Source organism: Sparus aurata, chromosome 10 (assembly GCF_900880675.1).
Source record: "Sparus aurata chromosome 10, fSpaAur1.1, whole genome shotgun sequence".
NCBI classification, from domain to species: Eukaryota; Metazoa; Chordata; class Actinopteri; order Spariformes; family Sparidae; genus Sparus; species Sparus aurata.
The window spans coordinates 11,287,365-11,312,947 of NC_044196.1; the positions used below are offsets into that span (position 1 = coordinate 11,287,365).

Sequence of the window (25,583 nt, forward strand, 5' to 3'; positions counted from 1 at the left end):
CTTAACTGTTTTGCTTCACTCTCACAGCTTAAAGTGACGTTTTCAGCTACAACAAGCAGCTGTTTCAGAGAAAAAGCTCTTAAAAACTTACTGCACACTATGTGTAGCAAATATTCAGATATGTTTATAGAGAAATTAATACCAGATCAACTTAATTCCTGTGAGAACAGCGCCACTGTGTGGTACAATCCCGATGAGGCACATTTACTTCTGCCATTTTTTCCCCTTTCCATGTAAAAAGGAAGTAAAATAAGCTACAGAAACACTTCGTCATCACTTTAATCGTGAACATATTAGATTTCTTTCCTTTCTTAGGCATTGGCTTCCAAATATTTTCATATTAAAGGTTTTTCCAAACTTGTTATTACTTTAATTTTTCTTAGTACTTTTGTGGCAATTAACTAATATGTTAGTATAACTAGATTCTCTCTCATCTCATTTTCTTCCGCTTATCTGTAGAAGAAAATGAGATGAGAGAGTCTAGATTATTAACATGTATTTATTTATTATATATTACCTTCAATATATTTTTATTTACAGTAACAGTTTTATAGTATATACACTTATCGATAAAAGAAAACAGTTTATATTTTATTTACATTATATCAAAAGAGAAACATTGACTGATTGATTTTTTTTATGCCTAAACAAACGAAATAAACAAACTCTCTTTGTTTTCACGACCGAATAAACAAACTGACCTTAAACTTAAACACCACTTCATACTGTTTTACTTTGTTTATATGTGGTGGACTCTGCCACCTTTCTGTGTTCAAACAGTGTTTTTTCCTCAGAGAACAGCTTGTATATTCACTTACATTCACTCACTTCAAATATTAATATTTCTGAGGTTTTTTATCATTACTGAGTTTGAATTTCGTCTCTAAAACTACATAGTGCCACTTTAAAAACAAGCATAAACCTGGACAATAAATGTACTTTCATTTAGTACTTTAATTCTATTTTAATGCAAACAAAATAATCTCACAGCTATACTGATATCAGTATTAGTATTTATTCAGATATCAATCAGTCAGTCCATCAATCAATCAATCCCTCCTTTCTCATATTGTATCCAAACGCCCGTGCTTTTACTCTGAAGGCCGGCCGCCCACACCGGAAGTTTTCACCGTTTTGCTTCGCGGGTGTGAAGATGGCTGCATGTCAGTATCCTGACCGCAGCTCGGAGATGAGTTTCAGCTCATCTAAGCGCCGAGATAAACACAAGTAACGCCAGGTATGACACACGTATGATATTAAAACGAAACATTACGTACTTAAAACGTTAATAGTTGCTCTAAATGTCTGTTTTTAAGCCGGTCTTCCTCAAGACTTCCGGTAGCACTTGCTAGGAGGAGCAGGTAAAGTTAGTTTAGCTAGTGAGACATGACAGACTCCCGACCGGATTGGAGAGTTTGTGCTTGTATGTTTATCGTAAATCTGGGATGTAGTTAATGTTAACACCACGGACGCTTCGTCTCAGGCCTGTGGCAGGTCTCTGACAGCCACACCGCCGTGTAGAAGACCTTCAAACCTGATCAATATTAACTGAACTCCTCGGTCAGTCATTAACGAGCACCAGTCTGCTCTGTTGTTGCTGAGTGTGCTGATGTGACGCAGCTGGAAAATGAAGGTTTATTCTCACTTCTGAGGCGTTTTTGTTCCTCCATGTTAGACCAAGACATGTTGAGTGGTTTCAAGACGTCTAACCCCTCCTGGAAAAACCAGCATCATGTGTTAGCCTACTGACATGGTGCTGACATGTGTCACCATGTTGTGTCAGTTGCTTAATAATCACAGTGATTTGATGTAAATGGAAACCCACAAGTCAAAATACTGGAGGTCAACAAATGTGGCTTTTACAGGGCGAATACCGATAATTAGAAATCAGCTCATAGTTATTTGCAAGTCTTAACTCTTAAAGTACTGTTTTTTAAAGGGGCACTCTGTAGTTTTGGAGAAGAAATCCAAACTCAGAAAGAGAAGAGAGTTTGTTTATTTAGTTGAGGTTGTGCAATTCCGGCTCGTTTGACCATTCAGGAGAGATGAAGAAGACTCAAGAGACACCAATGATGACTTAAGTTTAGGTAGTTTATACCAACTTGATCGAGGAGGAACAACGTAACAACACAGTGTACTGCCAAGCCAATTACTTCCGAACCTTCCCACCGATTATATCCACACCATAGATGGTTATCTGTTTAAAAAACAAATGAGTGGAAAGTTACTGCAGAGCTTCTCCCCTCTGACTTAGTGAGGAATAGAAAAGACGACTATCCGGTGAGTCTAGATAAACACAAGTACAATTTTGAGGGACTGTACTTGAATATTTCCATTTTCACAGATACCGATAATCTGAAAATGCTCAATAATTGCCCTGTTAATCTGTCTATGCCTACAAAATACTGGTAGTGTTGAACAGTTTGAGTAAAAAGTTGAATCTTTGAAAAAATGTACATGAGTTTCTGAATATATTGTATTTGCCAGGTCCCCTTTTTTGCTTTAATGACAGCATGCACTTGACCTGGCATGGACTCCACAAGTTTTTGCCAAACCTGATGACTCATGTTTTCCCGGCATTATTTGACAGTATTCCATGAAGCTTCTTGTTTGGCTTTCTCAGTCTTCAAGTATCCCCATACATGTTCAATGGGGTTGAAGTTCAGGTGATTGTGGAGAAAAGTCCATGACAGTCAGAACTCCTAGGTCATTTTTGGTCTTCAGGTAGTTCCTGCAAAGCTTTAAAGTGTGTTTGGGGTTGTTATCCATAAGCATATTTAGAAATTCATGTACATTTTCTGAAAGATGTAAGTTTCCAATGAAATTAGAAATGGAAAATGGAAAACATAACATATTTAATGGAAGTATTTCAGCAATAAATAACACTGTAATTAGACTTGGTGTTGACTCAATCCTATGATAAGTTTGATGGTTTCATTTCATACTCATGGTATTTTATTTATCATCTTTTACTGTTTCTGACACAAAATAGCCATTTTTAATGATACAATATGTAAAATTTCTGCATTCGGATATAAAAGGACTCCCAAGTTGTTATATATTTTCTTGAGTTGTGTACAATATCCCAAATGATTCCAACAATGTTCAAACCCAGAGAAATCCTCGAGTTTACTCAAGGTAATGGTGTGTATCATTTGGCCGCCTGTCACTGTATCTTCTTAGAGAGGGTCAAAGAAAGAAGAAGGGAGTCAGCAAATGAAACTATACGTGACATAAATAAAACTTTGATGAAGTAAAGTAAATTTCCCCTCCAGCTCCAGATAGCATTACAGAACATAAATACCTGCCAATGGTGCTCACCTCCGGGGATCACTGCTGCAGTCAGGTTGATAAGGTTGATAAACCTCAAATCAGCATTGACAGTAAATCCACTTTTTAATTCCAAATGTTACAAAGAAATTTTCACCGGCTCTGCTCCTGATCAGAGCATTATCTGATGTAACTTTGGGTGTTTATTCCTCCAGAAAGTCTGGTTTTCCCCCAAAGCTGGCTGGCTGGCTCTGAGCAGCTGAGCAGGACACTTTGTCTGTAATGAGTGGAAGCCTTGAGGGGAAAATTGAATTCAACACTGTATCTTATGATATGAGTTACTATCTCATAATCTGCATAATTGTCTTTTTGTTAAATTCGATGGAAGGGGAATGGTAGTCCCTGAAAAGTTTTGGAATGCAATAGCCAGAACCCTACTGCTCTTCTTGGATCTTCTACGATCTTCTGTGATCTTATAGGTTTCTGAGGTTAAGGACTTTCTTCTACTGTTCCATCACATTGTAAAGCATGCGAACCAACTCTGTAATTTTATACTTTATCACACTACTGAACCTCTAACCCAATAAATTATTTTAAATTTAGAGTATTGAAAGTTTATTCTTATGAAGACTGTCTATGATTCCCCAACAGCATTAAGCAGTGTTTTCAAGCGTGATCAATTGGGTGTGAAATGGAAAATGAATTATAAAGAAGTATTATTGTCTGTTGAAGCTTTAACAGCAGTTATCTTGTTTTTTGTCTTTATCTGTGCTTTGTTGCTTTTTGTCTCTCCGTTAGTTTTTCCTTTCTTGCTAGTGAAGACCAGGAACTGAAATAAATGAATGTGAGTGTGTATCCAACAGGAGGCAGCAGAGTGGACATCTCGTGACACAACCTTCCACATAATGGACTTTACCCATAAGAAGCTGAGATCTATTGCCAATCAATAACCCCTTCCTTTGTTTTTTGATTTTTCAGCTTTTCTTTGCTATCGGAGCATTGTGCCACTTCTGCTCTAGGGCAACTAACAAGCCCTCTACTAGGAGCACTGCCAGGGAGCTCGCTCCTGATTGGTCAGCAGGCTGCCTCCTTGCGGCTGGCTCAACTGAAAGCCCAGTTAGCAGTGACGCAGATCAACAACGTTCTCGCTTTTGGCAGGCGAGCAGCAACCTTTAAAGGCAACTCCAACACACCTGCTCCCTACATACCTACAACACCTCCTTCCCCAACTGCTGCTGCCATCAATCTCCTTAACCTTCTGAAGATTGTAAACATGTCCCGTCACCTACATAACCCCTTTGACTCTAGGAACCAAAGTTCTGCCCAGGGGCAGTATGGATTATCCACTACACAGGCAGAAAGGGACCCTGGGATGGCATCATCTTATCTTGGACCTGGGTCCAGCTTCAGTTCTTCCGGAGCGTCCTCTGCAATTCCTGACAACACTGGAGGAATCTTCTCAACGCCGATGTCTCAGTCAATGAACTATGGGTCTGAACAGAGTAGGGCCCTAATGGAGGAGAATATAAAAAAATCTATAGAGATGCATATTAGCAAAGCCAGAGAGGAGAGTTGTTTTGGCAAACCCATGCATCACCCTATAGATGAGGAAACTCATTGTACAGGCCTTCAAAGGGATCAGTTTCGCTCCTCAGATACAAGGATGGACTCACACCCAATGTCGTCAGCCTCTGCCTCTTTGGGACATAGACAGTCAGATGTGGGAAGTGGCAAAAGCTCCTGGGATTGGTTGTCAAACTACAAAAAGCCCACTGCTGATGACACTGAATTTTCTTCATCATCTGATCACAATATGCAGTCCATTCCAGGGTTAGGTGATTATGACTGTCCAGACTCAGACAAACTTGTGGCCCCTACAGTGTCCAGTCAACCCAAGTATACATCTGAATCCGCTGCCAACATCCTTCAGCGCTTTGGACTTGAAAAAGAGGACTTGGAGCATCTCATCGCCTACCCTGATGACCAGATGACACCTGAGAACCTGCCATTCATTTTACGCCAAATCCGTATCCAGAAGGACACGAGGGCTACAACTGCATGTCAGTCAAAACCGTACCCTGATCCCCAGCCCACCAGAAATGTCGGTCAAATGGATAGTCACAGTTTGAGTACTCCTTGGGGGTCAGGGATGCGCCAAGAAGAAATCGCATCAGCTGTTCTTCAGCCAAGTAAAGTGATTGACTATGGACATACTGGCAAATATACAGGAGGGGTTGGAGATGAGATTGGACTGACTAGGTGCAGCAAGGCTAACAGTGGGCGGGGTGGAGGTATGTTGCTGATGGACACTTGTGATACTAGCAAAAACAGTCGAGGACCTCTACAAAAACATACAGCTGAGGTGAAAACCAGTTCCTTTGGTTCTTCCCGTCACCAAGCGACTTCTGTTACCACTCTCAGCTCTTCAGACAGTTCAGCGCTGAAATATGTGGCTCCCCCAAGCCATGATCAGACGAAACGATTGCAGACCTCCCAAACACTCCTCAGCCTTTTTTCTGTGCCAAAGAACGACACAAGCATCAGAGTTGTCAAAACAGGAGCCTCCAAACCTGGTCCTTTGAAAGAACCATTGTTAGATCGCCAGTCGACGTCAAAAGCCCAACCACATGCCAATCTGCTCCATGGTGTGCATCCTGGCAGACCTGGCCTAGTGCTCATTGGCAGTAATAATAACAGTTGTGCTAAGGATCAGAGTAAAATTCGAAGTCAAGGGTCAACAGTTGCTGTGCAGATGAAAAAGCAGAAGCAGCCAGCGGAGCAACAATCAAAACAACAGAAGGAGCAGAAGCAGAAGGGGCAAGTGATGTGGCCTCCAGTTTTTTCTGTTGCAAAATCAGTTCCATCTGCTGTTGTCATACCCAACATCATAGATGCCTCAAAGTCCATGCAACAGTCGATGAGCTTCAATCACACTACACTGCCAACTTCTCACTGGCAGCCTCCAGCAAAGGTGGCAGTATTCAAGGGTCTGCCAACACTGGACATGATGCAGGACTATGCAGCTGCCTCACCAAGAATCTTTCCACATACCTGTTCTCTGTGTAACAAAGAATTTACTCAAATGAAGGTGAGTGGAAGAATGCACTCTGTTCTGTCGCCTTTTCAGAATTTTGATGCCTTTGATTTCAGTAATTAGAATATTTCTTTTTGATTGTAAAATACCAATTTTAATTGTTGTTGTTTTTGAAAGTCTAATATGAACATTTTTTGCACTTCAAAAACATGAGCTCAAACAGGACTCCAGGACCTGTTTTAATCTATGGAGAGATGTCAGAACAACGCACCACCATATGGTTAGGTGCCCCAGGCAGTTTGGGGTTCAGTGACCTGCTCTGACATCTCTCCAGCTTCAGCTCCAACTGGTCTGTACTGGACTCTAACAGGACAAAGCTAAGCCCTCAAACAGAGCTGCTGCACCCCAGAAGTGTTACTTTTGCTATAGATAAAGTATTCTTCAGGAAAAATGCAAAGACTGCATCTTGTATGTTCGAAGGAGTTTAATTGAAACAAAACTGAAACTTCATCTTCAAAACAATTATAATTTGATTACAGGAAGACATCTGTTTCCTGTTAATGTACTTTCAGTACGCACTTGTTTTCTGAAACCAATATCTCCAAATAAAAAGGAAATGAAGAGTGAGAACTAAACATTATTTTTTTCTTAATATATCTAAACACTATGTCCCCAATATATTCATGCAAATACACAATATTTTAAAAAAAACCTAAATGTTATGTGCTGCAGTCTGTTGTTGAAGGTTTCTATGTCTGATTTATATTTATTTACTACTAATTGTCTTTAAACTTGCTATGAACATCATTATCTAGTTAAAACAGATGAAGTAATTGGTGTGTAATGGCTAATGCCAGATTTCCAATGCCTAATGTCTGTTGCATTGCTGATGTATATTGATAAGATGGGACCATCTCCAGAGACTGTTGTTGAAAAAGGAACCAAGACTGTCAAAGACTCAGAAGATGATGAAATGAAGGTTTCACTTCTTGTTTTTTTTTTTTGCCGTTTGTCCAACTTTGTCTATTTAGTTAAAGCATTTTTAAACAATATACTCAAAAGTATCACTTTTTGTGATATTATGGAGCACAGCTCCCCTTTTTTGTCTATTTTGTTGTAATTTTCTGTCCCAACAAAGAAATCATCAAGAATACTTCGGGCCCAAAGTTACCGGCCATCGTCATACTTCATGAACCACGCATTCAGCAGTTATACATTTTTTTGACCATCTGGACGATAAATTTCACATTTTTGCCAATTAAAATAGAAGAGCTTCCTTCTCATCCAAGTTTTTCATATCTTCATGATATGATGTCTCACCTTGTGTTTTGATCCTGATCAATACCTTTGACCTCTGCTGAGGTGAACGATATCGCAAGACACTTTGGATACCACACAAGACTGAAGAACCAGACATCGTGTTATCAAGATCTTTTGTTTTTTGCCTTGTTGTCTTTTACTGGCATTCCGATGTAATCTGTTAATATTTCACGAAAAAGACTTGTAACCCCAACTCAAGTTACCCATGATGTCAGTAGTAATTACAGAGAATCGTGATTTTTGTCCATATGATACATGTTTACACAGATAACAAAGCCGTTATTCAACTGTTGGTCCTGATTTTTGGATGACAGCCCTTGGCTGAAGATTTCAAGACACCTGTTATATTTTGTTCTTGTGAGCACATAATCTGTGGAACTTTTTTAAAGCTGCTGTAATGTTGGATAGAATATATCTGTACTTTCAGACAATCACAGTTGAGATACTTAAGCGCTTGGCATTTTTAATGTTAATGAGGCCTGTTTATAAGCTGTGTTTCTGTTGTTCTTACTATTAGGATTGGGTCTCCCACCAGAACACCAGCCATCACCTTGAGAGCTGCACACTTCTTCGAAAACAGTCAGTATTTTTTCTTCTAACTCTGCCCTTTTAAAGGTCTTGTTTATTGGAGTTATTTTTATGATTTTCTATTTACTGTTTATTTGAATACTGTTGGGGAATTGCCCACCATGGAAGTGCCAAAATACTGTTGAGGAAAACTGGTTAGAAAAAGTGATAGTATAGCAAATGGCGTAGATGATCTTCATTTAGTCCCCATTGCTGGAAGTCCACTGGAACTTGGGACAGACTTCATCAAATATTTGACAGTGTTTTTTTAAGGTTACCTCCAGTTCTTTTTTTATAGATATAGACTGCTGAACCCATACAATTCTTAAATATAACCACATTTTGACAATCTACCACAACATAGAGACCTTTGGCTTTTTGTCAATGTGGCTTCATTGCAATATTTTTTTCCCCCACAGATACCCTGATTGGGATGGTGAGATTGCACTTGGGCCCAGGTAAATTTCTGAAGCAGACACTGTATTTTTATTGATCTTGCTTATTGTGTTAACTCACACTGAACGTTTAATCTGCTACTAACCAGACCCTGACACTTTAATGCTCAAACAAAGGAAATGATGGGCCACAGAATTGGCCATGTCCATGTCCTAAGTATTACTGCAATAATATCCAATCAAGGTCACCAAAGTTGATAGCAGATCTTTGATGGATTTCAGGCTTAACAAAGTCCTATACTTTAAGGCAGTCGATCACTTCTGACCCCGCTGCAAACTGCCTGTCAAAACAATACCCAATCTCGGACAAATCCAGCCCTCTTTCAAAAATGTGACCAGGGTCGCAACTTCATGGCTGATTCTTTAAAAATTTATACAGTGTCTTCATAAAGTGTCTTCCTGGATTTGTTTCACAAACAAAGCAACCACACCTGTTTCAGCTAGTACCCTGCTGATTGTTGCAGTTTTTCCCTTTCTTGTCATTCATCTATGCATTTCCCGCCCATTGCTCTGTTCAGGACTATAGGTAAAGATGCCAAACCCTCAACATCGTCCAGCCCCCGCTACCACCATGCCTCGGAGCGTAGAAGGGAGAAGCGCAGTAGTCGGTCACGATCACCACATAGTTCCAGATACACTCGCAGGTCAGTCACACATGAATGAATTCATGAGGAGTAACATAGGTGAACAGAACAGATACCTCTCACCACCAGATTGGGAAATTATGAATGACAAGCATGATTTAATTTCTTGATTCATAAAATTATTTTAACCCAGGTCCCGGTCTCGTTCTCGCTCCCCACGGTATGACCGCCCAACCACCTTTCCCTATCGGTCACGGTCACCTAGGAGATTTGATGGGAGACTATCACCATCAAGGAGGATGGACAGCAGACGATCGCCACCAAGGAGGAACCGTGAGAGCCAATCATCCGCAGAAGGGCCATCCCCTCAACAAAAAAAGTCAAGCAGTGCAGGAAGACTGGTTCAGAAACTACTGGAAACATCATCAGGTTTGAGAAATTCTAACCTTCTTAAGACCTCCACATTTATGTAAAGAACACATTTAACAATGCATCTAGTTACTGATCAAACCTGCTCCTATTATACACTGATCAGCCACAACATTGCAAATGACAGGTGATGGAAATATCATTGATCATCTTCTGACACTGCATTGTCCTGCTGCGAAACCTTAGCTCCTGGCATTCATGGAGATGCCACTTGACATGCACCACCTAAAGACCACTGCAGAACCAATACAGTCCCCCATGGCAACAATGCTTGCCAATGGCAGTGCCCTCTACCCACACACACACAAACACACACACACACACACACTGCAAAAACTGCTCAGGAATGGCCTGAGGAACATGACAGAGCTCAAGGCATAAACTTGGTCTCCAAATTTAACAGATCCCGGGCAGGTCAAGCACGTGTTTGACTTGCTGGAACAAGTCAGGGGAGGACCCACTGTGGATCTGACTTGGCATGTGTACATCGAGGCATGGACACAAGACCTCTGGGGTGGCAGACCCTTTGAGTCCTGTTGGTTGCGAGGTGTGGCCTCCATAGATTGGACTTGTTCTGGATACTTGATCAGATTGAGATTTGGGGAACTTGGAGGCCAGGTCAATACCTCAAACTATCTGTCACAATCGTTGGGCCATTCCTTGGCAGTTTTTGTCAACATAAGTAACTATTCTTTTCTTTGTCTGATAATGGACACTGCGTGAGACTTTGCAACCACCAAAGTGCTGCAGTTTTTGTCTGACACTCTTGTTATCTTGGTCCTGCTAGCTTCCCAGTCTCTGGCAACACAGTCTGACCTGGAGGCTGTGGTTAAAACTCTGGCTCCTGCCTTACTGGCTGAGCTAGCCAAGATGAAGTCCTCCTCTTCCTTATCTTCCTCTTCAGCAAAGAAGATGTCGACTACAAAGCCCTCTAAAGGAAAGCCCATCCTGCAGAGCAGTGAGGCAAGTTCTGCCACAATAACTAAGGTTGGTTTGTGTGTGTGTATATGTGTACGAGGGAAACTTGGCAACACTCTTAACATCTGGTAAACAATTTCTTTCTTCTTCCTTTTTGTGTATGAATCTCATTCTTCTTTTCTAAACCTTCCACATATAGCTTTGATCAACACCTAAACTTCAAATTAAACCTCATTGCTACATACATCTTAGAGTTATTTGGTAAGTTCGTGTTTTTCCCTCCTGTTTTTGTTCAGACTGGTAAGTCTTCACCTCCAACCATGGTGAGGCTAGAAGGGATTAATAGTTCTCTCTCTCACAACGATGTGGTCACTGCTGTGGAGCACTTTGGAAAAACGAAGTCAGTTGTACTGTTTCGGACCAAACTGCAGGTATGTGGCCAGAATGTGAAGAGACAATATGTTTTTGCTACCCCGGTCTACATTTGGTAATACCATTGCCTTTTCATAATACTCAGATGTCTTAATGTCTTTATTTAGCCGTTGAAGCATCCGCATTTTAGAATGTGATGCTTTTTTGCATCAACGTTCATTCACATTCATATTTGAACCATTGTTTTCCAACATAAGCTCATATTTTCTTTTTCTGAATGGACTTTATTCTTGATGGTTGTAGTAATGCAAATATATGTGTATTGGTATGTTCTGTGTGCAAATGTAGGCAATCGTGTGTTTCGAGAAAGAGGAAGATGCTAAGAAAATGAAGAGCGTAAAGGGCTTTGATGTGAAAGGATTGACAATCAATGTTGTCAGAGAAGAGGTATTTCTCTTTTTGTCTTTTCCTGGTAAACATACACACAACCATTTGTCTGCTGTAGTGTGGTCAGGCTGTCAATTATTACATCAGTCTAACACAATAAATCTCAATTTGTTTGTTTGTAGGAGACTGTTTCTAATGTGCAAATGAAGCCTCCTCAGAAGTAAGATGTGTTTCACTCGGACCTCTTTTTAACAGCCATTAATCATTATTTCTTGTTTTGTCAATATGTAACTATAAATATTAAGTTGCTGCCTAAATGTGTGTCCTTAATGCAGAAAAAAGTATTTTACAATTTGTCCTCAGATAAGGATTTCTCTAACATATAGTTAATTTATACAGATTTGACTATAATTCTTGTATTTACTTTTTGAGGATTAACGCTGTGACAGAAAATCGATGGTGTACAAGAAATTTTAACAATTTTTAAAAACCTTGCGCAATTTGATATAGTGAAAATACTTACACAAAGGCAGATTTTACAACTGTTACCATTCAAACTATGATATTGACTCTCTATTTTGTAATTTTCTTCCCTGCTTTACCAACGTTACTCTGTTACGTTCACAGAAAACCTACCATGTCCATCACAACCACGTCTACCTCTAGAACAGTTCTTCTCCCTAACGTGCCTACATTTTCCTGTTCACCCGAACTTTCACCGTCTGGAGTCCAAACAGCTACAACACGAGTAGAAGCAGCAGAGCCCATGGAAGTTGGACATTGTGTTGATGGCAAAGGAGACAGACCACCAACTACAGGTGCCGTTCTAGAAAATTCAGCAGACAAACCTTGTGCGATTCGACCAACAACCAGTGAGACCCTGTCAACAGAAATGAACCAAAGTGGTATGTTGGAAGCTGGATGGATGGCGAAGTCAGTTTAAATGTGGCATGTGAGGATTGTTGAGAGTATTTAACATCATAGAAATGTTAAACACAACATCCCAACTGTTGAAAGTTGTTTAATTTAAACATAATTTAGTAAAACCTTGTGTTTACATTGGATTATTTCAAGCTCATCAATCCAACCTGCAGGCCTCTTATTAAAGTAACATGTTCAATTACAGATCATAAGTTTAAAATTAAAAAAAAGTATATTGTTCATCTTCTTTAAAGATCCTGTGACTGAAGTAAACACACAAATGGACGCAGCAGCTGCAGCCGCTCTGACCATTGGGGAGAAGTTAGAACAACACCTGTTTCTACATATGATACGTAAGAAATCCACGAAAGAGACTGGCACAGATGTCTGCATGTAATCATAATGTTCATGAAGCTTTTCTCGCGTTCATCTTTACACGTTCTTTGTCTCTCTTCCGCAGCTTCCTTTGACAGGAAATACTTCTTCTCTCCAAATGTAAGTCAAATCACTTGCATTAAGTACTACAGTATTTATACATGAAGTTTTCATGACGATACAAATAAAACGTTTCAGGAGATGTGACACATTCGTCGGTCTGGTCACCTATGGGTCTGAGCCGGTCGGCCATGATGGTAGGAGACGCTATCGGTTGTCAGGGGCAACGCCTGCAGAACTTCACAGAGGCGCGACTAAACAGTCCAGAGCTCTTTAATTTCTGCGCATTTATTATTTCGGCGGGACAGAGACGGATCTACGAATATGAGAAAGAAAAGGAAGAAAGTAAAGCAATGCAAAAAGATAAGGCGAAAGAAAAGGGATCTTACAGGAACAAGCTCACACCAAGCACATAACAGCGGTATTTGGAGAAGCTCTCGGACATCCAAAATATCGACCCATACGAGCTCCCTGCAGCGTAATGGCAGAGAGACCTGGATCATTTACCTCCATGCACATACATGGACATCGTCAGTTACCTTGTTTTTGGTGCAAGTTACTACACAATGCAGGAGTTTATGCTTATGCTGTGTCCATTTCGGCAACCTAAACTGTATCCCATTGTTCCTATGTTTTCCATATGAATCGTGTGAGGTACTGAATCAGTTTTTATATTGGCTTTAATCTTATGATGGTTTAGCCTCTGGAGGCAACGGCCAATGTTTCAGGGATTCCAGTTGTCGTTGGTTGCAGTCTGATAAAAAACTTGAGGCGCAAGGATTGAGTTGGAGTGAAAAGACGACATCTATGACTAGATTGTTTTTGAAAACAACTGCTAGTAAGGCTAAATCATCCATGGGTCACAAGATTGCATTTTAGCTGCATGCAACCAAAAGCCCTCACAAACATGGATTGGTCAATACTACTTTGAATACAAAAGAAAATTCAATGGAAACCAGAATTTTGTTTCCCTCCCTAAAGGTTCTGATACACAGATATCTCTTTATAGAGGTTACTGCTAAAGGTCTTAAAGAGTCTTGAATGTAATTTAAAACCACCCAAATTCACACTGCAGAATTTGTTTTGCTTCGGCCATTCTTTATAAGTGTGTTGATAAAAATACACAACTAACAAAGAGTTTATTTGGGTATAAATGCTGCTCATACCTGCACTTGTCTTAATTTCTAATGACAAACCAACTTGAACCATCACTACCCCTCATTATTTTCATCCTTCTCTCTCTCTCGCTCTCTTTTTCTCTTAATTTTTCCAGTTTTTTCGACTTGATAAGAAGCAGTTGCTTCTAAGTGGACTGCCGACGTATTCTGAAGGCTGCTACACGGAGGATGAAGTTGCCAGACTGCTCATTCCATTTGGGTTAAGATACAAGTCCACCAACACCAGCAACATCTTTGTTATTCCCCAGACAGGCATGGTAGGAACAAGTGTGTGTACAAGTCTGCATTAGTCTGGTTTGTTAATCCATTCAGTGTTTCTTGTGTCGTCTTTGACCAGAGCAATTAATTCAGAGACGTAGCTTGTCTAGTGCAGATGAGAATTGGTCAAAACACCAAGTTTGACACATTATTTCTTTTCCATAAGTTTTTTGTTGCTCGCCAACGAGAGCCACAAATCAGCAGTGCAAAGATAATGACAGAAGAGAGGCAGTCTCTCCTCATCCTTTATGATAACCCATAATAATTAAGCATTATTCCAGTCATCTCAATATCCACCTCATGATGCACATAAAACTTTTTACTTTTTACACTTCAACCATTGTTGTGTGTCATGCGTCAACCTAAGGTCTAGACATTTATACACGGAAGAGATCACAAGACAAAGCTCATGTTGTTAGTCACTAGACATGAGGTTTCACTTTACATACATAATGATGTTACATCTACATTTGTTGTCAAAATGATAAGCGGCATTAGATAATTTTCCCTACAACCGTAATGTCATATTTCTTTTCATATACCAAAGATGAGTTATGCAACATTTTAAGTTTTTTAACTTGTGAAATCACACCGAACTCTTAACTTGCAGTTGAGATGCCCTTTTTTTAAAGACTTATTGTGAGATTGTTGCATATTCATTCAAAGAAGTCTCTGTACTTTCTGATCTAAAACAGATTTGAACCACATTGAACTATTTAGAATTCTATTTCAAAAATGCTTGGCAAGATTGAATCGAAATAATTCATTCTTGTTTTTCCTCCCAGGCCTTCGTCCGGATGCATTCAGCAGGGGCTGTGCGTAACGTATTGAATTCCTTCAAAACAAATCCCTTGGTTTTTAAATCGTGTACTCTCGGTTGCCGTGTTCTGTGCAACATCGACATGACACCGGTGAGCATGTGCATGACACTTTCTCTTATTGATGGATTTATATAAATGTTCAGTATGTTCAAGACCTCAGAAACTAATAACTCAATAACTTTAAATTTAAAGTGAAAAACATGCAAGGGGCAGATTGGTTGAAAGTGATTTTCACCTGGACTTCTCTGTCCCCACTTTTAGGCTGGGTTTTATAAAAGACTGATGGAGATATTGAACTCTGTAAGTAATGCACACACCACCCTTGATTGGATTCAGGGTTGTATTGAAACTTTGCAGCAGTTGTGTATGTTTGTGTAATTTGTTAACTTTTTGGTTTGGGTGTTCCACTCCCTGTTCTCCGATACAGCCTGTCGTTGATGATGGACTGAGAACGTTCTTCATCAACAACGTTTCTCCAAGTTACACCAGGGACCTCAGAAAAGCGATGGGTAATATCTTTTCTCTCAGGAACTACCTGCCTCTCCTCAACAAGGTATTTTTAAAAGGCTGTACATCTGTTTAAGTGGCTTTAAAACAGACATCCTGTTAGTCTTAGATGTTACAGATGTGTGTGCTTGTGTGTTCCAGGTGTTTATTGAATTTGAGACTGTTCTGCATGCTGATCGGTTTCAAGTTTGGTACAGTTTACACCAAAGGGTACAATCTGGCGCTGGATACAAACTTGAAAAGCTAAGAATGCCAAAAGGTGTAGCAGAGAGTGAGCAACAACTGGCAACTGAAAACACCTCTTTAACTACTGGGGAGATGTTAGAAAAGCAACTGGATCTGAGTAGAATCGGTAAGAAATCCAAGAGAGAGACTATTGTCTACACTATACTGTCACAAATGTCTGCATGCCATCTTAATTTTACAGCCTCACTCCCTTATTTAACATTTTCTTTCTCATTTCTTTCTCTTCCACAGTGCGCCTCAAAAGTCAAAACTACCTCTCACCCAAAGTAAGATTCCTCAAATCACTTGTTTGAAGCTCTAATAACACTGTCAGTTTGTACCCCCTTTTTTCATACACATACATCGCACATATATACATATATTTAATAGGTGCAGTATGTAAGAATTGTCCACCTGTGTAATTCATCCTCAAAACGCATCCAGAGGGGACAGCATATTACCAGAATAATGAATAATAAACTAAGATAGACACAAAAAAATGAAAAGAAGCCTTGAACAGGGCGCCTCTGGATGGTGTGCATTTACAGGAGAAGGGTGATATCACGGCTGATACTGGTTAATATCTCGCTCTGTGTTCAATCATGGATGGCATCTACTTCTAAAAAAATACTGTAGTGGCCATTAATATTCTTGGGTGGCCTGCCTACATGAAGTTGATGTGTGGGAAACACCATGCCATGTATAGCCTACATGAGAGAAAAAACAACAACAAATAAGACGCAAATACGCAGCCAACGATTAGTTGAATATTCAGGTCCAGCCCTAATTATTAACCCCTTTCTTTTTTCTTTTTTTAATCTTTTCCAGTATTCCCAACATGGATTGAAGCAGATGATGGTAACCAAACTGCCGACGTACTACGATGGCTGCTACACAGAGGAGGACATTGTCAAACTGCTCACTCCATTTGGGTTCGAATACACAGACAACAGCATCTATGTCCTTCCTCAGATGTGCATGGTAGGCACCAGGTTGTAATCTGCAATACGCATCACAAAGTTGTGATACATTGTTATCTAGACAATTGGTGCCTCGGTGCCATATGAGACTTATTATAACCACATTGAATAAAAGTTGAAATAGATTTTTTTTCTGGTTTTCCTCTCAGGCCCTCTTCCGGATGCCAACAGTGCAGAATTTGCGCTCCATAATGCTTCACTGCAAGAAGGACGGGATTTCACTGAAAGGGTCTAAACTGTTTTTTGATGTTGTAGCTGGTGGCATTGCAATGACACCGGTAAGTAGTACATGACACAGTTTTATTCATGGATTTTTTTACCCCAAAAAATAGCAAACATAGAAATTTCACACAAAAGACATTGATGTTTAGTTAAACTGGCAGATTGGTTGTAACTGTATCACCTGTATTTAAAAGTGTCATGTAGTTTTGGGTATGAAACATTAATTAGTTATGCCTAAACAAACAAAATACACAAACTAATTGTTCATGACTGAGTAATCAAATGTACCTTAAAGGACAACAACATTTCATACTGTTTATATGTGGTAGACCCTGCCACCTTTCTAGCTTCAAACAACGTTCTGGGGACCTTATTTTCCTCTGAGAGCAGCTTATTTATTCAGTTATGGAAAAAAATTATATTTCAGAGTTCGTTTTATCACCTCATTAATATTGTAAATACTGAAATACTCTGCCTCTTCTGATGTTTCTGTTTTAGCTCGGGTTCTATAAAACAGTAATGAAGCTGGTGAGGTTTGTAAGTATTTACACACACACACACACCCACACACACACACACAAAATCCATCATTATTAGTAAACTGCTTTAGATTTTGTTGGTAAAAGTAATCCATCTCAAGCTACACTAGCACTTTTCTGGAAACTACCAACACTCATGGACACTTCTTTATGAAAAACCATTCAAAAATAATTAATGGCATCCATGACATGTGGTCATGTCTCTCTGTCCATCTCTTAACTTTTTGGTTTGCACGTTCACTTCCTGTTTTTGATGCAGTCTGTGCAGGATAATGGAGCAAGAACAATCCTCATCAGTAACATCTCACCAAGTGAGGTCAGGTACCTCAAGGAAACTTTGAAACCATTTGTTCGTGTCAGGAACTACCTGCCTCTCATGAACAAGGTATAAACAAGCACATGTATGTATGTTAAAGTGGCTTTAAATGACATTTGTAATGTACTTGTTTTTAAATGTTTTTCATATGCAGTTTTGAATGTCTTTTAATGTTATTTTTATGATCCTGTAAAGCACTTTGAGAGTTGTCTTGCCTTACCTTTAAAAGACTTGTATTGGTCTAACCTGTTACGTGTGTGTGTGTGTGTGTGTGTGTGTGTGTGTGTGTGTGTACACGCGCGCTTATGGGTTCAAGTTATTTGTAGAATTTGAAGAGGCTGCTGACGCAAATCGGTTTGGAGGCTGGTACGATCTCCAGAAACCACCACCTGGATACAAAATCCATGTGCTGCACAAACCAAGCAAATGCCGAAGCAACATATCACAACGTAAGCCTCTGCATATTTGACACCGTAATTTATTTTGTGAATATATGCATGTATGTGTATATATATACACAGGGTTCGTACGGGTGCTTGAAATCCTTGAAAGTGCTTGAATTTCAATGTTGTGTTTTCAAGGTCTGAAAAGTGCTTGGATTTTAGTTTAAGTGCTTGAAAGTGCTTGACATTATAACTCTGTGTCTTTTACAAAATTGGGATCAGACTGGATAATTAATTTCTGAAGTTTTTGCTATTATAGAATATAATTTTAGATGTTTACAGCATAATACAATGTACATAATTGTGATAAAAAGTGAAGAAAAAAATCACAAGTATATATATTCCTTTAGATACGTATTTTACCCCAGCAGTAAGGTGCTGGAAAATCTTTAAAATGACCCTTGAAAGTGCTTGAAAAGTGCTTGAATTTGACCTTGAAAAATGTGTACGAACCCTGTATACAGGAGGAAGGGTAGATGACGACCATCTTTCAAAATACTTTGAAATGTTTACATTTTGTCTTTTTAAGGTCCTGTGACTGCAGTAAGGACACAATGGTATGCAGGATCATCCAAGGATTCCTCAACATTTGCAGAAGTTTTCAAGCCTCAACCGGCAACCTCCACACCATCCTCAACTGCAGTACCTCTTCTGACGACTGAGGAGATGGTAGAAAAGCACATGGATCAAGACAGAATAGGTAAGAAATCCAAGACAGTGTTTGTCAAGAATTATATGTGATTCAAATTTTACTGTCTTCTTTTTCATTTACATTTTCTTTTTCTCTCGTTCACAGTCTGCTTCAACAGGCAAAACTTCACCAGACCTAAAGTAAGTTTCCTTGAAAACACTTGTATGAATTACGACAGTATTGACACATGTAGTTTTCCTTGTACGAAATTAAACTAGGGAGGGTTGGCTATAACAGGAGAATAACACCCTCAATCCTGATTATTTTCTGTGTGACAATTCTACCTTTTCACCAGTCTTTCTTAATTTAACATTTGTAGTCAATAGATTAATTGGTTAACAATTGTCTTGCCCAAATCTAACATATATTATGCTGATTAATAATCCAACTGACTTATTGTTTAAATGTTGATATATTTCTTTGTTCTTTATCCACGGTCAGCTTGACTTTACAGATGACAGTGTTACTTCCAGTCTTCCTATTGCCTGCCTTTTTGATGAGGGAAATTCCAGCATGAATGACTCGGTCACTGACGATAAATTGAATGATGATGTGAAAGACTCGAGCCCTGAGCCTCATGGTTCCTCTTCAACTTCCAGAGAGAGTTTAGAGAGGCAAAGCTCAGGTGTGCCGCCTGCTAGCGAACAGATCTCCCCCAGTGTCAGTGAGCCCTGCTCCTTTTCTTCTCCACTGTCTACTGAAACATCTTCCTCACTTGGTCAGAAAATGCTTCAGAGTGGGACAAAGTCTCAAGACAAAGGATCCAATACCACATCCTCTGGTTTTAGTGCCCGTTCATCCTCTGCTGAGCATGAAAAGGAAAAGTTAAAAACGGCACCAGCAGTTGAGGCATCAATGGAGACTCATCTGGAGCCACTTCGAGGAGAAGCAAAAGAGGACGCAGTGGCAAAGTCTGACCACAAAGTGTCAGCAGAGGGCAGTGCTGCAAAAACGGTCGAGTCAGAGACAAAAGTAGAAACATCAGCAGAGATGCATCCATTGTCACAGGGACACTGGGAAGAGACCCAGAGTCTGGAGGTTAATGTTGATGTTGAAGTCAATACACCCAAAGATCAGAGGATAAGCAAAGAGGAAGTGAATGAAGATGATGTTGCCATACACACAGAGGAAGAGGATGATGTTGAAAACTATCTAATCCTTGATTCACTCGATGATCAGACAGATAAACAGATGGATGATGGGGACACGGGCTGCAGCTCTGAAACCCATCCAGCTGTACCTGAGGAAGGCCAGACTTTGCATGAGCAAAGCTATCAGGACTTGGACAGTGTCAACAATGAAGGCAGAGCCTGCCCAGAAGATGATAATGAAATGGAAATGAATGGTTCTTTCCAAGTGTTAGACAGTGTTACCGAAGACCAAGCAGCTACAGGTCAAGAGGACAGCCATCCGGTCCAAGATGATGGTTCCACAGTAAAGGGTCTGTCTGAGGAAGCTGCTGGTACCGTAGTCGACAAATCTCATGAAAAATCTACAGTTGAAGATGCAGTAGAAGATTTCAAAGATATGGAAAATCCTGCTGTAGATGAGCCTTGTCAAGACCATGATAACAAAGACAATTTAAAAGACCTTGACAATGAAGATACTGAACAAGAAACATTTGAGATATTGGACTCAATTGATGATCAGACTGCAACAGAAGATGACAGCCAAAAACTTGAAACTGGCATTGACCAGATATCTAAACAAGACATTAGTTCCATAGAACAAGAGGACACATTCCAGGTAATTGATTCTTTGGAGGATCAGCCGACGACTACAGAGAATGAGCCAGAGACAGACAAAGAGGAAGAAAGGACCAGGAAAGTGGAGGCAACTGCTAGAAAAGATGGACCTACAAGGAGGAGTGGCCGCACAAACACAGCACCTAAAACTGAAGAAAAGGAAAAATCTCCAAAGAAACAAGACAGGGTGGTTAGAAAATATGAGACACGGACAAAGATGGACACCAGTGCAGGAGTCTCTGAAAAAGACAAAGAGGTCAAAGAGGCCACTGAGGAGATGATGTATGAGATAGTAGATTCTGTTGAACATGATCCGGTTCAAGAAGCCATTACCCCAGAAAAGCCTGGTCGAAGAAGGAGTGCAAGAGGGAAGAAGACAGAAGTGTCTGAAAGACCTGACTCTGTAAAGGAAGAGAATACCAATGATAAACCGACCATCACAACAAGATCTACAAGAGGAAGGGAGAGAACAAGTAAGAAAGATGCTTCAAATGAGAAATCAAAAAAAGAGGACACAGCAACAAGGAGAAACACTCCTGCCAGAGAATCACAGGAACAAAGAGAAAAAACTCCAAAGAAAGAGGAGAAAGGCTCTCCAAAAGGCGGCACACCAACAAAGAAGAGTGACATTGTTGTTAGTGAGAACGATCCTACCTATGACATAGTGGAATCCGCCAAGGTCATTAAGGATGATCAGCCTGCTACAAGACAAAAAGGAAGAAGGGGAAGACCAAAGAAGGAGGTTCATAAAGTAAAAGACAACATAACAATAAAGAAGGGGGACGGAGACACATCTGAAAAAATGGCTGAGGAAGAAGAGGACACATATCAGATTCTTGATTCTGTGGAGGATGAGATGGTTGATGATCGGTTTCTAGGACAGTCTGAGAGTGCAAGAAAACAGAACACTGCCAAAAATGATGACGAACAAACCAAAAACAGTGTAACTGTTGCAGGATCACCCAGAAATGAGGAGGAGGAGGAGGAGGAAGAGCCCTTGTATCAGATTGTGGATTGGCTGGAAGATGATGAAGAAGAGCTGACTGCCACAGAGGTGTCTGATAAAGGAGGGGAGGAAAATGCTAAAAATGAGGCAGAAGAAGGGGAATCAATTGAAACGGCAACACATGGTACGAAAGCTTTGGAAGGGCCTGAAAAGCATTTAGGTGTTGACCCATCTACCACAGAGAAGTATGATTCAAGAAAAGAGGATAGTACACAACGTGATACAGATTCACTGGAAGGGAAAAAAACACAACAACCAACTGAGGAAAGTGACACAATGAGCACTCTGGTAAACCTGGACGAAGTGAGCGAGGAGGAACTCCCTGATGACACAGCAGAGGAGGAAGAAGTGAGGAAGAGGCAAGCCGCCACAAAAGAGAAGCAGATTGCAAAGGAAGGGAGAGGGACCAGGGGGAGAGAAGAGAGGGGGCAAAGGGACTTGGTCAGCAGCAGAGGAGGAGTCAGCAGTGGTGGACGTACCAGGAGGTCCAAGGAGAGGTGGAGGGAAAACGAGGAGAAGGTGGAGTTTGTCACTAAGGAGCTGGTGACACTGGATGAGTTGGGGGCAGATAAGACTGGAGAGAAAAGAGCTCTGGAGAGCCAAGACAGGGATGGGGAGTTATCGGAGGGAGAGTTGCAGACATTCGTCACTCTGGATGAGTTTGTAGAAGAAGAAGAAGACCTGAAAGTGGAGAAAACTCTGCCAGAGCCCGGCTCACTACTCCAGGAGGACGAATCAGTGGACTCCCTCAACCCAGAGGTAAAGATTGACATTAAACAACTTTTTTTCTTACAGTAAAGCACTATAAAACCCAAACAAACAGAGAAACACTGATGCTGAAGATCACTTTTATCTGTCCTTAGACTTTGGTGACTTTAGATGAAGCAGGCAGTGATGAAGAAGAGAAGCCCGATGAAGATCAAGTGGAGAAAACCTCAAGATCTGCAAAACGCGAACATGATGATGATGATGACACAGGTCAGTATTCTGTCAGTACATTGAAAAATACACTTGAATTTATACTATAAGTGGCAAAGTGCAAGTGTCATTACTGGTTTCTGACCAAGATAGCTGTCATTTTCAAGCCCAGCATCCACATTGTGTTGGTAGCAAATGTACTTGCCCCCAACTTTGTGCCCATGACTACATCGTTCTTAAAATTAAGTGTGGTTAGGCGAACTGATGACGAAATGCCATCTTGAGGTTGCAGAAGGCAACTGCGCCATAGACCAACAAATGCTATTGGAAGGACGCATTATTCAGATAGTAAGATGTGGCAACATAGACAGCTCAACAATGTACGCGCAGTCATCTCCAATGATTACAGAGGCTGCTTCCCATAGTTTAGAATTTGCAGTAATATCACAACAGCAAACATCATGGCACATTCAAGCAGCAAAACTAAATCTGTAGTTATGAACATGACCGAACAGAGGAACAGAAATAAGCACCTCGCTTCCTAAATATTTTATATATTCTTAGACAGCTCTGATGGAGCTCAGGATTTATCAGTAGGACAGCTGCTTTACTCCAAATAATTTCACAGAACATTAACTAATATTAGATCCCATGGTTATTCGAAATGGCTTCTGCAATATTGAATAACAGTCTGGAGTAAACTGACTGATGGACTGACTGAACTGATTCACCTAAATGGAATGCAGTTATCATTATTATTAGTTTCACCCAGGCTTTTTTCTGCTTCAAGTTTTGAAGTAAGTCTTCAGTAAGCCTTTTCTTCCAATCCAGCACTTTTTCCTGGGTCTAAAAATGATATTTTTCCAACCATATCTCTTAAATATTTTTATATATCTGTGTTGATGTTCGTGGACTTTTTGTTTTTGTCCTGTTTTAGAGGAAAGTATGAACTTTGTGACAGTAGACGAGGTGGGAGAGGTGGAGGAAGAGGAGGAGGAGGAAGAGGAAAAGGAAGTGGTAACAACCAGGACAAGAAGCCAAGCCAAGAAGAGAACCAGACAGACCCCTGGTAACACACAAAACTACATTAATCATAGTAATGTCATACCAAAGTCTTATCGCTAGACAATCAAACCTGAAAAAATAATCATTTTTAAACATTTATTGACATTGGCTTTACTGTTTTCCAATGATGGACCCCTTGCAGATTCAATTCAGTTACTTAATTATTAATTATATGCAGTTTTCTTCTTATGTGTTTACTCACCCAGTTGATTGTCTTTTACCACAGTGAGAAAATCAACCAGAGGGAAAAAAGAGGAGAGAGTTGAAGAAAAGGAAGCAGTTGATGCACCGTCTTCACTCAGTACCTCCTCATCATTTCACAAAGATCCGTCTACGTTGTCAAGTGATGTTCCACTGGAGGTCCAGAAGAGAGGCGGGCAGGTGGGAGCAGCGAGACAGGCTGACATCGATGCCTCCTCTGCTGGGCAGGAGATGCAGCTGGAGCACCCTGAGAACCAGACACTGGAGGAATGTGTTGAGGAAGGAGAGGAAGAGAAGGAGGGATGGAGCAGGACGGACATTAAAGGTAAAGAGAGCTGAAAGAAGGAGTGCCTGACATTTTATTCTTTAGTTTAAGCTCAACGGAAGTGCATTTTTCTATAAAGTGTCTCCAAAGCGAATCAATATGTAAAAACCTTTGTTACAATTGGGGCTACATATAAGATCATTTCTATTATTGATTTAAAAAAAAAATCCTTAAACCTCCCAAAATGCGTTTCTTATGACAGAAAAAAACTAAAATTCCCACATATGAGAAGCTGGAACTTGTTAATATTGCTTGAAATATTGCTCAAATTGATGTTGTTTGGGATTAATGATTAGGTCAGCTTTTATCAAATCTTAATGTTCGATCGTCAGAGCTTAGATTATTTATGTGTTGTTTCCATCTCTTCTTTAGCTGTGCGTAAGCGGAAGAGGGAGCTTGTCGGACCTGAAGCAAAGAGGTCTCGTTCTCGGTCTCCATGTGTCGCTGCCGATTTCAAACTGCTGACATTCAAACCCAACAATCCCCTCGGTGAGACACACACACTAACACACACACATTTTATTTAGAAAAGACAAAAGATGTTAATGTTCTTCACACTTGTTTCACTCTCACTGTCTCCATCTACAGGTCAGGAGTTTGTGGTCCCTAAATCAGGGTATTTCTGCAACCTGTGCTCTGTTTTCTACCTGAACGAGAGCACCGCAAAGGACGCACACTGCAGCAGCCGGAGACACTTTGACAACCTGAAGGTACGCACAAACACCTGCACGACATTTAAACACACAAGAACACACAGTTGGCCTCACGTTGTTTTGTGTTCTCCCTCTTCTGTTTTCAGAAACATTATCAGAAGCTGGAACAGGAACCATCATAAAGTTCTAAAGGATTTTCATTCTTGTAAAAAATGCTTAAAGATTAAGCGCAACAAGAGAAACATCTAGAACTGTGAAAATAATGAGCCATGTTTGTCATTGTGACTACTTGCTGAAGTTAAATTTCCAATTATATAAAACAAGCTGCTCATACTCACATTTGAGTACCAAGTGTTGAGTACAGCCATACTGACAATCATTTTGACATTACTTGTAAAAAGACGCTCGTGTTGTTATACTACCATTATACTTACCACTGTTAAAACATTTAATGACTTTGTTTTTTGTCATGTTCTTTTGTCTATCGTGTTTGACAAATAAGAACCACAGAGTTATGTATCTGTTTAAAGATAACCAAATATGAATAGATCATTTGGATCACTTCTTGTGTTTTTACTATGTACATAAGAAATGTATGTTCAAAATTAAGAGTTCGAAGTTGTTTTATTTGTTTAATAAAGAAACAACTGTATGTTTGTAGGAACTTTCTTCATCGCATCCATTTGTTGTGTGTTGTGTTGAACTTTTTGCAATTGTGACACATTTTGATTGAACATTGTGGCTTTGGCGTATAGTTTCTGGGCTCTCTTCATCAAAGGTGTCGACGTGTAGTATGTT

General features: G+C 40.1%; 1 protein-coding gene across 1 annotated transcript; it reads left to right on the plus strand.

Annotated features, from left to right (window-relative positions):
* The first annotated feature begins 1,129 nt into the window (after positions 1 to 1,129).
* On the plus strand, positions 1,130 to 25,449 carry LOC115589120 (uncharacterized). Its single transcript, XM_030429840.1, has 33 exons — positions 1,130 to 1,237; positions 4,249 to 6,358; positions 8,142 to 8,203; positions 8,611 to 8,649; positions 9,165 to 9,290; positions 9,424 to 9,659; positions 10,447 to 10,646; positions 10,874 to 11,008; positions 11,298 to 11,396; positions 11,519 to 11,556; positions 11,964 to 12,241; positions 12,512 to 12,610; positions 12,718 to 12,752; positions 13,966 to 14,127; positions 14,914 to 15,039; positions 15,211 to 15,249; positions 15,377 to 15,502; positions 15,598 to 15,808; positions 15,934 to 15,968; positions 16,510 to 16,662; positions 16,811 to 16,939; positions 17,382 to 17,420; positions 17,682 to 17,807; positions 18,055 to 18,187; positions 18,711 to 18,881; positions 18,978 to 19,012; positions 19,314 to 22,382; positions 22,487 to 22,601; positions 23,479 to 23,610; positions 23,833 to 24,132; positions 24,505 to 24,621; positions 24,721 to 24,842; positions 24,932 to 25,449. Exons 2-33 carry the CDS (start codon positions 4,544 to 4,546, stop codon positions 24,965 to 24,967), a joined length of 8,538 nt encoding a protein of 2,845 aa, XP_030285700.1. The 5' UTR covers positions 1,130 to 1,237; positions 4,249 to 4,543; the 3' UTR covers positions 24,968 to 25,449.
* The last annotated feature ends 134 nt before the right edge of the window (positions 25,450 to 25,583 follow it).